Source organism: Chrysochloris asiatica, unplaced genomic scaffold (assembly GCF_000296735.1).
Source record: "Chrysochloris asiatica unplaced genomic scaffold, ChrAsi1.0 scaffold00140, whole genome shotgun sequence".
NCBI classification, from domain to species: domain Eukaryota; kingdom Metazoa; phylum Chordata; class Mammalia; order Afrosoricida; family Chrysochloridae; genus Chrysochloris; species Chrysochloris asiatica.
Window position 1 is genome coordinate 4,392,346 of NW_006408658.1, and position 12,687 is coordinate 4,405,032.

A 12,687-nucleotide genomic window follows, 5' to 3' on the forward strand; every position below is an offset into this window, starting at 1 on the left:
TGTGTGCTTATGTGATCAATGTCCTTAAGACTGGAGTCCTTCACTATTTCCTAAGACTTTTTATGCACAGTATTCTAGGATGTCTTCATGAGAAAGATGATGCTTTCTACTCCAGTTAAAATTTACAGTCTCAGAAACCCTATAAAGGGTTACTGTGAGTCAGAACTGACTTGATGGCACACAACCACCATGATCACCTGGTTGTCTTACTCAAAAATAAGGAGTCATTTTATTTCTAACAGCTCTTTTAATAGAAACTTAAAATAATAAAGAAGCATTGAATACAATTTTAGAAACAAGAAAAATAAATAAGGTACTCAATCTTCTCATTTTTAGATGCAAATTTCAAGCTATGAATTGTGAAGCAAATGATCCAAGTAAATTACCCAAGAGTTTTAGCAGAAGAGATATTTTAGATAGGGGATCATAGAGTACTTTGGGAAGCCTTACATGCAGGACCATAGAAGAGTCACTCTGTCATCCTGCTTTCAGCCTACAGGGGATTTGCCTGGTTACCTATATGACTGAATGTTTGCAACCTCATCACGTCTGACATGGGAGACAATACTACACATCACTACATTTCCTCTTTCTTCCTGGTTGGTATTCCTGGTTTGCAAGATTTTCAGTGCTGGATTGGCATTCCTGTCTGTCTCCTGTTTGTCTTCTCCCTACTGGGGAACACTGTAATCATTGTTACCATCAAGCTAGAGCCAGACCTCCACCAGCCTATGTATTTTTTCCTTTGCATGCTGGCAGTGAATGACATGGCTCTTGCATCTTCTGCAGCTCCCAAGATGCTTGGCATCTTCTGGTTGGATGACCACTGGTATGACTTTAATATCTGCCTAGCACAAATGTATTTCATCCATACATTTTGCATAATTGAGTCAGCTCTCCTAGTTGCCATGGCCTTTGATCGCTATGTAGCTATTTGCATCCCATTGCGTTATGTAACCATTTTAACTTCACCAGTGGTGATCAGGATGGGGCTAGTTGGAATGACTCGAGCTGTTCTCATGGTTTTGCCCTGCCCTCTTCTGATTAAGAGACTGCCATATTATACTAAATACGTCATCAATCATGCATATTGTGAGCACATGGCTGTGGTGAAGTTAGCCAGTGCCAATACCCTCATTAACAGAGCATATGGTATCTCGGTGGCCCTAACAGTGATGACATTGGACCTTGGGCTTATAGCTACATCCTACTTCAAAATCCTCCAGGCTGTCTTTCGTCTCTCTTCCCAGAATGCCCGTTCCAAAGCCCTGGGCACCTGTGCTGCCCATGTCTGTACTATCCTTGTTTCCTACACACCTGCACTGTTCAGCTTTCTAACTCATCGCATTGGCAAGAAGGTACCCCCAAGTGTTCACATACTTTTTGCAAGTATGTATCTTCTGGTGCCCCCAACAGTAAATCCCCTGGTGTATGGTGTTAAGACCAAGCAGATTCGTGACCGAGTGGTGGGTCTCTTTTTCCCAAAAAGAAAAAATTCTAAAAACTAAAAATAGTTGTTGGAATCCATTTTATGAGGCCATGATACATTAATTGATAAATATAAACCATGTATCTATCACTTTATTTAAGAAATAATCCATACATGATAGCAACTGTATATGATGTTGTTTATCTTTTTTCTCCATCTCTTTTCACTTTTTCATGTTTTCCATTTATGTCTTTTGTAAATAAAATAATTTATTTTTATTTGTTATTTAAATGAGGACTTAAAATTCCATATCTGTCACACTTATCCTGATATATGTACAAATATAAAAGGAATAGGTGAATTATGCTAAGAATGTAAAACATTCTAGTATATTAGAAAACATAATTTTTGAAAAAATTTTTTTTTCCATTTCTAACTCTCTGCAAATCCTGATTAAATTTATTTTGAGTAAAATTATTTTCCTTTTACTGATTATTAAAGTAACATTAATAACTTAAGTGCCATCAAGTCCGTTCCTAGGAGCAGTTGGTGAGTTTGAACTTCAGGCCTTGTGGGTCTAAGTTTAGTGCTGATCTTATAGTGTCACACCCAATGGCCATTTTCTAAGCCTTTTAAAAGTAGTCACTCATTTAACCCTTGCATGACTGAATTATTTTTTACTTTTAATTTTTGTTTTTTGCCATGTGTTTCCAGTAATAGAAGGTGAGTTGAAATAGAGGGGGGAAACATTTGGATGGATATGAATGTTGATACATATATATTCCAAATAGGCTCTGGTGATAGGATAGCTGGATGAAGCCCACATCTTTAAATTCCTGTAATTATACAGGTCTCCCACAAAGTAACTGCTTGTTGTATAACTGTAATAGATGCTTTCCAAGAAACCTGAGAGCCTGAAAATGTTGGTGAGTGATGTTCCACAGATCGTTTCCCATAAAATTAGAAAACCGAAGCACAGAGAGTTTGTGTAAATTGCCCAAAGAAATTCTTTTAAAAATTGGCATAGTAGAACTTTATCCCCAAATCTGTGGCTTTAGGATATATGGGCTTAACTAAAATACTATGTTGTTCACCTTAACAGAAATATTATTGAATATAGAATTTTGTTCGTCTAAATATTTATATTTTTATTGCCTTGCAACTAAACATCTTTGTGATATTGTTGTATATTTCTTGGATCTTCCTCAAGCACTTAATGCCTAATACGTGATATTATAAAATTTTGATTGAACTCTGAACAAGGATGGTGGTGATGATGATAGTTGTGTACCACCTAGTCGGTTCGGACTCATAGCGACTCTATATAAGGTTCTGAGTCTGTAAACCTTTACGTGAACAAAAACCCTAAACTTTCTCCTAAAGAGTGATTAGTATTTTTAAATTGTTAATCTTGTAGTTAGCAGTTCAGCTCCCAATCCACAAAAGCTAACAGGCCTCCTTAAACAAGAATAATTCTGTTTTATTAGAGAGATATTCCATCAGTGCAGTCTGGTAATATTACTATGATGCTTTCCAAATATGATCCGAACTTGAAGAGTCTGAAAATCCTACTTATTTACATGCCATGTTCTTTTTCTTTAGCCCTGGACAGCATCAATTTTCATCACTCATTGAATAAAATTGAGACACTCCTTTGTAATCATATAAACAAATGAATTTTTGTTTAATTAGTAACATTAATCTCATTAAGTTTGGAGTACAGAAGCTACGTGTAGACATATCTGCAGGTGTTGTGTTTAAAACACTATTTTCTGTGTGGTTGTTCTAAATTACAGATAGAAAAATATTGTTCACAAATGTACAGGTAGTAAGTAGGTTAACTTTTGTGAATGAAGTACTCTCTGCTAACTTTGCCACTGTAGTGCAAAAATACCAGTAAATAATACATAAATGAATGGATGTGAATGATTTCTAATAAAACTTTGATTGTAGAAAAGCAGCAAGCTGGATTTGAGCTGTGTTGTATTTTTTTTCCCCCCTTGGGCCTGACATATTCATATTCTGTGTGGCTGATAAATTTTGTTAGGTTTTATAGTAAAAAATGATAATATTAAAATGAGTTTCCAATTATTTGTAAGTTTTGTTTTATTTTTATCATGCAGAGCCAAGATTAGTATTCTTTCTTCTTCAAGACTGGTCAGTGTTTTCGCTGTTACTTCTACAATGTCTGTGAATTTCCAAAATGATCAATTAACCCCATGGCCAAAAATCAGATCTTTTCTTATTGTTGTCTATATTGCTTTTTTGGACTCCTGATGTGGTGCTGTGGGGTCAGCTGATCCTCAGAAACCCTATACAGGTTTGCTATAAGACTGAACCGACTTGACTACACATAATAACAACAACAACATTGCTTTTTGAATTGTAATTTGTAACTTTATTCAATTTTTTTTCTTGAATCTCATAATCTATTGTTGAGAAATTTTACATATTTTCTTGAGAAGTATTGATGGTTTTCTTTTCTTGTAATGATTTTATATATTTTTGCTTATAAAGTACAGATAGCCTCACAAAATGTGTTAAAAAGTATTCCAATTGTTTATTTATTTTTATTTTTTAATTAGGCCTTATCAGATAAGCATTTTCTGAATAGTTTTCGTCTATAGGTTGTTTATTTGCTCTTTTGATAAAGTCTTTTTTTTTTTTTTTTTTAATGTTTTACTGTGAATTGTGTGATAGTTTACATGGGAGAACATTAGCTTTACATTCATCCTACTGTATATCTTTTCATTGCCATGATTACAATCCCCTCCATGCATCATTAAACAACTAAAGGGTTTACCCTGCAAGCCTGCCCCCTGGTCATCAACACATAGCCCGTCTCCCTCTCTGGGTCTAGAGTCCCCAGCCTTTCCATCTCTCCACGCCATCCTTTCTGCCTCCATCTTTGGCGTCACTGTTTCTCTGGGTGGGGTCCCACATTCCACTCTTCTTCCTAAAGGTCCCAGGGACCTTCAATCCTGGACTTAAAACTTAATCACTTCCTTCCTTTTTCTACAAAACCTCTACCTTTACATTTCCAACCCTCACAGTGAGTCCTGATGGCAATTATTCACTATTGTGCCACATGAGTTAGCACTCTTTTCATCAGCCCTGCCCAGACAGATTGGTTACTACTCAATGGAGATTCTACCTCCCTCTGCACCCTCTGGATCTAGGCTCCCTCTTGAAAACTTGTAATCCAGTCACTTTGTGTCTTTGTTGCCTCCCCATTTGGGGTAGCCAATGTCCAAGTTGCCCATTCCTGTCTACTCTTTGTATCGAGGGGGTGGGAATGAACCTCACTGTAAAGATCTGTTCCCTCTTTTGAGCTACTGCATCCATAGGTGTAGGTCAAGTTCATCAAATTGTATCAGATTACTCTTTTTTTCCTCTTCTTTTTTCTTCTAGTTGAGCTTTGTTCATGCAGCCATTGAAGCCAGGTCAAGTGGGTGTTCTTGTGCATATGCTCTCTCTTCTTATCAGCTGGACACTTCACTCTCCACTCTAGTCCTCTGTGGCTATGTCACTGACTCTGGGCCCAGGAGTCCCCAAGTCTTGCCATATTGCTGGCCAACCAAGTCTCCACCCGGGTTTACAGGAGTCTATTGAACGTGGTAGGAATTACCTCGCAGCTTCATTGCTGTTTTTCCCTCACTTCCCCTTATCAGTGACCAACATGATCACCAGTCAGACTGCATGTCTGCTCGTGTATTCCCATTGAACCTTAGTCTTGGAAGGGGGTTTGCACTGAGGGGACCTGGCCACTTGCCTTGATGTCTCCTGGGCAAGTAACTTGCTTGTTCTTGAAGTGGTCAGTTGACTGCTGTTATTGTTTTGTATTTTTCCTGTTGGTCTTTCTTTCAAGGAGAATCTTCTATTCTTCTAGCAGTTCTAGGTTGGTCTGCTTGTCCTTTCAAGTGGAAATTTCCCACCTCAGAAGATTGTGGATGGCGTTCACAATAGGATCCCACCTATGTTCTTATGTAATACAGGAAGCATCCTTTACTAAGGACATTGTAGCACCATTTTAGGATTCCAATTAGTTATAGGCAGAAGACTGACTTACAAGCTTTATATGGTGATATTTCTGGCTATTCCTTTCTCTACCCCTCAAGTGTCTATTTTATAATGGTATGCTAGGGAAACCAAGATTCAAAAGACAGTCAAGCATCTTAACATTACACACACACACCCCTTTTGCTTATTCCAGCCATGTCTCAATCCCTGCATCCCAGAGCCCGATTGTTCCAAGGTTGTTCATACATCATTATTTACCTCTGTCCCACATAGTCCATGCAAACCTGTCTAATTGTTTTCCCATCCATCTTGTTCTTCCATTTGTCTCCCCCTTCTAATATATTGCACCCTCTCCAGCACCCAAACTATCCTGTGCCTATTCCTGACCCTGTGCTCCATCTTTCCCCTCCCCTCATCTCACCCCTCCCCTCCACCTCCACATTCCAGTAACCAGCATAGAATTCCACCCTTCCTTTTAGTATGGGTTCTTTTTCTTAGTCTTTTACAATAGTGGTCCTATGCAGTATCAATTGTTTATTTTTGCTCCTATTACAGTATGCTTTTCTGGATTTATTCCCCTTGAAATATTGTTGTTACCTGGGAACATTTCTCCTGCTCCATTACCTGGTAAAATCATCAAGTTTCAAGGCTTGACAGCCTTCTCTTGGCATTTCATACAGAATGTGTTCCAGAAGAAAACTCAGATTTTGACAAAGATATATAATTGTGTTAAAAAAATGGATTAAACAACTTGACCATCAGAATATAATGGGAATGGTGAGAAAAGGTACTGCCATAAATAATGTTAAATGTGTAGTTGTTGTTAAGTGCCATAGAGTGGGTTCCAATTGATAGTGACCTTGTATAGGATTTCTTAGGAACAGCTAGTAGTTTGAATCGCTGACCTTGTGGTTCAAACCAACATTGTGGTTGAGTGCTTAACCTACAGTGCTACTACATCAGAACTCCTAAATGTGTGGCAAAAGACTCTGCACATTTATGTGTGGTATTCTCATTGATATAGTTACTTTCCAAGGCACAGTGGTCAAAAATTCTAATAGTTTTATACACTCAATAGCATGGTAGTTGTAGCTATTCAAGGGGTGAACCCTAAGAAAATATTCTCCCAATGCCTGAGATACTATTAGAAATTTTAAAGATAAAAATACAAAATAGAATTGGTGAATTCAAGCAATAAATTTATTTTTAAATCATTTAAAAATTTTTGCATGAATCTATTCTTGAGTAAACTTGTCTCTAGAAGTTTTATATTGACAAAATTGTGCTTTAAATAAGAATGGCCCAAAACAAGGCTTACAATGTGTTTTATTTCTACAGAAAAATTCGAATCCCACTTCTTAACTGTATTCAGACATCCTGAGGGAATGAGTAGCTTGGCCTGGAAGTCCAGAACAATAGTCTCAGGAGTATAAAATAATTCACAAAGATAGTGTTCTACCTCCTAATTTGTTGAGTACTAACTGAAATCCCTAAAACTTCATCTATGTTCTCTCCCTTTCAGAGCAAATGAAAGTGAAGAAAATCAAAGATGTATTGAAACAATTAACCCAAAAGACTACTTAACAATAAGAACCTCGTCTTCCACAACCCTGAGACCAGAAGAACTAGATTGTGCCTGAATAGCACTACCAATTGCTCTGAATGGGAACACAATAGAATTTTGTTGATAGAGTGGGAAAAAAGTGGAACCAAACTTAAAATAATAAAAATGACCAGGCATACTGGTTTGCTAGAGACTGATGGGTTCCCTGAGACTTTCCATTAGTCATCTTCCAAGCCTTGGACAGAACTTATCCTTATGGCTCAACTTTCAGCCAAACAATAGGCCAACAAGGTGAAAAAAAGTCTCAAGAAGGTAAACACTCCTTAGACTAATCAACCAAATGAGCTCATAAGGTTATAATTTTCCCAAAGATCAAAAGGCTGCAAGGGATAGGAAAGAAGGATGAATGGAGCCAATAGTAAGACGAATACTGTTACATGGTGAGAATTCTAATCAATGTAACAAAACATAATGTGCATTAATTGTTAAATGGAAAATCAAATTTCTTTCTAACCTTACTCCCAAATCACAATAAAAATTTAAAAATGAAAAATTTGAATCCCAATATCTTATCAATATAGAATATACATTCTAATGTATGTAATGTGCTTGTCTGAACCAAAACAATTTTATTAAAATATATGTAGGGAAATCAAATGAAGGAAAATAAATATTTCATATAAAATTAAAAATGTTGAAAAGGTAAATTTATTAGTTGTATGTATTTATTTAATGATTAAATAAAATTAATTCATAAAATGATTTATTGATGAAAATGAATGTTGTTGTTGTTAAGTGCCATAAAGTTGGTTCCAACCAATAGTGATACCATATAGGGTTTCTGAGGAGCTGCTGGTGAGCTTGAACCACTGACCTTGCAGTTCAAACGGCTTTTCAGTCTGGCGCACTAACCGACAGTGCCACACCAGGACTCCTATATAAATAAACAAAATGAAAGTTTTATATTTCATATTAAATTAATTGCATTTCATACACAATATCTAATTGTTCTTTTGTATAGTAGTGTTGGGCAAAGCTTCTTGAGAAGAATAATAACATGGAACCCAAACAGAAAAGAGAATAAATTTCTCTTTCAGTTTCACAAACTGAACTATTAACCTCTCCTATCCCTAGCATTACAGATTTCTTCTCCTCTTCCATATTACTTTCAATATTTATATTCTGATTCATGTAGAATAAGCAGCAGATCACAAGGTTGTTGGTTTAAAGTAGAGGGTCAGAAGTTCAAACTCACCAGCCACTCTTCAGAAACCTTATACGTGATCACTGTAAATCTGAACCAATTCTACAGCATTTAGCAATTCTCTCTCTCTCTCTCTCCATATATATAAATATATATATTTATATATATGGAGTCCTGGTGTGGTGCTGTGGGCTAATGCAATAGACTGCAAAGTCATTTGAACTGCAAGGTCAGTGGTTTAAACTCACCAGCTGCTCCTTGAAAACCCTATACAGTGTTGCTATGGATCGGAATCGACTCAATGGCACTTAACAACAATGTCAATATTCAATTTTCATTAGTAAATCATTTTATGAATTAAATTTTATTTAATAATTAAATTAAACGCATATAACTAACAATAACATCTATATGTGTGTGTGTGTGCTATGTATTAATATCTCTGTATATATATGTTGTAAGGTGCAATTGAATCAGTTTTGACTCATAACAACCCTATGCATAGCAGTATGAAACATTAATGGTCCTGTGGCATCCTTGTTGGGGTCTTGCTCTTTTTTTCTGACCCTGTACACTTTACCAAATATACTGTCCTTCTCCAGAGACTAGTCCTTCCTGATAACATGTTCAAACTATGACAGATTAAGTCATTTTCATTTCTAAGGAGCAATCCTAACATTCTTCTTGGAAAACAGATTCATTGGCTCTAATGGCAGTCCATGGTACTTTTGATATTTTTGGCCAACACAATAGTCCAAATGCATTCATTCTTCTTCAGTCTTTCTTATTCATTGTCCAACTTACACATGCATTGAAAATCCCATGGTTTGTGTCAGACACACCTAAGTCAACCATTAACACTTTAAAGAAATCTTTGCAGCAGATTTGCATAATGCAATACATTCTTTGATTTCTTGACTGCTGCTTCCATGAGTGTTGATTGTGGACTCAAGTAAAATGAAATCTTTGGCAAATTAAATGTATATATATGTTGTTGTTTTATATATAGAGAGAATCCTGGTGTGGTGCTGTAGGATAAGTACTAGACCGCAATGTTTGTTGAACCACAAGGTTGGAGGTTCAAACTCAACAATTGTTGGCCTAACAAATCCAAAATTTATACATAAGCCATGGAAGAGAAAGTTTTATAAATTTACATCTCAAGATTCATAAGTCAGGTGCTAAGGAGCTCTGGTAGCATAGTGGTTATGAATCGGGCTGTGAACCTTAAGGTCAGCGGTTCGAAACTACCAGCTGCACCGCGGGAGAAAGATGAGACTTTCTACTCCTGTAAAGATTTACACCCTCGGAAACCCTGTACAGGGTCGCTATGGGTCGGAACCGACTCGATGGCACATAACAACAACAACAAGAAGAAGAGTTCAGGGTTAAGGGGATAGAGAGAAAATTCTGCCAGGCCATCTATTCATCTATTTATATATTGGAGGCAGAACACATTCCAAAGGAAATTCCTCTTTGAACCAATTAGCTGATCACATCAGGTCACATCATGGGAAGTGATTCCATTACATTGCAGAACAACAAACAGTTCAAGGGTTTTCAAACTACAGAGACTCACAGTCCAGCCAAATAGGCATATAAAACTGATGGTAAGATAAATCAAATGATATAAATTAACATCATTAATAAGGATGTTTCTTGTATTTTTATTCAAAAATTATCTAAGTTAAAACTGACATGAACAGGAAGTCACTAAACAGAAAGCTAGAAGAATTGTAAACAATCAGTTCTCCTAAGCCAATATGGTCTGATTCTACCATATTACTGCATTTATTCCTAAACCTTGGGTTTTCTAGGCTGGTTATTACTTTGTTAGAGTTCAGTGACTAACTGAGGCCAGATATATTCTAATGCAGAACAGATCTATTGCATAGACCCAGACCCAGGATGATGCCTAGTAAGTCTGTCTCCCTTTCAATCAGATGCAAGTCTTTAGATGTTCTGGCCTTCTTTTATTATTAAGACAACAAGCATCTTCTCCCTCCATTTCCTTTCATGCTGAAGCAAAGACAAAACATTTGTTTTAGCGAAGTCAACACAGGCCAAGAATGCCATTACCCAACTGGTTGGGAGGTTGGTACTGGGAGTGACAATACATTTTTTGAAAATGCATATTATCATATCAGAAGCCCGAACAAGAATGGGACATTTTGGTGTTCTCAATTGTTAAGATACAATAAAGATTTGTGTCAGCAAAGGTCATGTGGAAGAAGCTCAGAGAGCAATAGGTGATTAAGATCCTGAGTGCATTTTCTAAAGTTCGTCCCTTAAAATAAATAAACGAAATAAAGTCCATCCTTTCCATCAGCCTAGAGAGGAAATCAGTACTTAGTATATTGGAATTAGATTATGAAATTATACTTATTATTCATTTCTCAATATATATCTTCACTGATTTGTCTGAAGATCCCAAGATGCTTTCCCTTCCCCATGGTGCTATATGATAAATATTAGTTGCTAACCACAGGGTGGACAGTTCAAACCCACCAGAGGCTTCCCAGGAGAAAGATGAAGCTGTCTCTACCTCTCTACTTGTAAAGATTTACAGTATAGACAATCCTACATAGTAGGGTCTTTATGTGTCAGAATTGACTCAGTAACAGTGGATTTGGTTTTGGTGGTTGACTTATTCATTTTGTAAACAGATGTCATAGACCTGCTGTGTATTGTCTTGGCAAACTACCTTCTCTCTCAGGCATTTCTAAAAAGAAGTCCATTTTGGTTCTCAGTTTCCCTTTCCATTTTGCCAAATGTCCATCAGGGATTGATAAAAACCAATCCTACAGGAAATTTTTAGAGTACAAAATACCCAACCTTTATAGCCTCAAAATCAGAAATATTATTCTATGATTTTAACTTGGATTGTCATTGTTGATTCTTGGGAAGTCTTTGAGTTTAGGATTTTGCACTAAACATGGGTAAAGGGATGTTTGGTTTAAAATAGAATGCATAACCTTCATAAAGCTATATGATGCCGGGGTCCTATACAAAACACAATCTTATAGTGAATTCAAACTCTGAAAAGATATTGTCTCATGACATCTTTTGCATTTCAGATGATTTCTGAGTCAAGTAATGAAATATTGGGTAACTTATTTTAAAGTGTAGTTAGCAAATAGAAGAACCTTTAGAAAATGATACCTCTATGCAGTTTCAAGGAGCTCTGGTAGCATAGTGGTTACGAATCGGGCTGCGAGCCGCAAGGTCAGCAGTTCGAAAATACCAGCGGTTCCGCGGGAGAAAGATGAGGCAGTCTGCTCCCGTAAAGATTTATAGCCTCGGAAACCCTGTGTAGGGTCGCTATGAGTCGGAACCGACTCCACGGCACATAACGAACGAAAACGAATGCAGTTTCTAAAGGTTCTTCTATATTGTCAACTATCCTTTAAAGTTATTGTGGCACTGTGGGTTAATATGCTGCGCCTCAAAGTCAGTTGAACCACAAGGTCGGTTGTTCACGCTCACCAGCCACTCCTTGGAAATCCAATACAGGGTCTCTATGGGTCAGATCAGACTCAACAGAAGTTAACAATCACAACATCAACAATGGATGAATTGGACTCTTAAAAATGTGATGCTGTAGAATCAACACTGTCAACAGGGTTGCCAGTTCACACCCACCAGCTGCTCCGTGGAAATCCCATACAGAGTCGCTATGAGTCAGAACCTACTCTACGGCACTGGGGGATGATGACGATTGATGAATTAATGCAAAGATAAATTGTTAAAAGGTAAGAAATCAGTACATATTTAGCTTGTCAAAGTTTCAAAGACAATGCTCATTTCAGAAAGAAGTCATCAAATATCTTAAGTTATTTTTGAGAGGGAGAGAATTAACTCCTTGTACTAATAGATAGCATTTACTGTCAGATTAACATATTTCATACTTATTTTTAAATATTGAAATGCTTACTTCCTTAAATCATAAAGATCATCCAGTGATGTATTTCTACCATTAACTTTATTTTTCACTGTTACTGTTGAGTAACGTCAAGTTGGGTCCAATCATAGCGATCCTGCATAGGGTTTCTTAGGCTGAAATCTTACCTGGAGCAGAAAGCCTCATCTTTCTCGCACAAACTGGCTGGTGATCTTGAAACCACCAACCTTGTGGTTCTCAGTCCAATGCTTATCATACCACGCTCCCCTAACCTCATTTTGCTAACGAAGAAATTGAAGCATTCAGAAGTTTCAGAACTTATTCTAGAGAATGCAAAACTTTTTCAAACAAGTTGTGTTAGATTCAGTGGTAAATGGCTTCTGCACCTGTGCAATAGAACATTATGATCTAGAATCGATGTCTATAACTGGAACTAAAATCTAGGACCTTATTGTGAAATTAAGAGGGAGATAGTTTGAGGATCTATGTTAATATCTAACACTTGTCCTAGGATACAACAGATTTTCTCAGAAAAAAAAGAGCTGTCTTTACTATTGAAATCTTAAAGA

The 12,687-nt window shown here is 36.8% G+C and overlaps 1 protein-coding gene across 1 annotated transcript; it reads left to right on the forward strand.

Annotated features, from left to right (window-relative positions):
• Positions 1 to 554: 554 nt before the first annotated feature.
• LOC102813192 (putative olfactory receptor 52P1-like) lies at positions 555 to 1,508 on the forward strand. The gene has a single exon (XM_006870341.1). It carries the CDS (start codon positions 555 to 557, stop codon positions 1,506 to 1,508), a length of 954 nt encoding a protein of 317 aa, XP_006870403.1.
• Positions 1,509 to 12,687: the final 11,179 nt, after the last annotated feature.

Excerpts from the sequence above, each read along its gene's own strand:
- LOC102813192 (XM_006870341.1), top strand. The coding sequence starts at position 555 with ATGGGAGACAATACTACACATCACTACATTTCCTCTTTCTTCCTGGTT.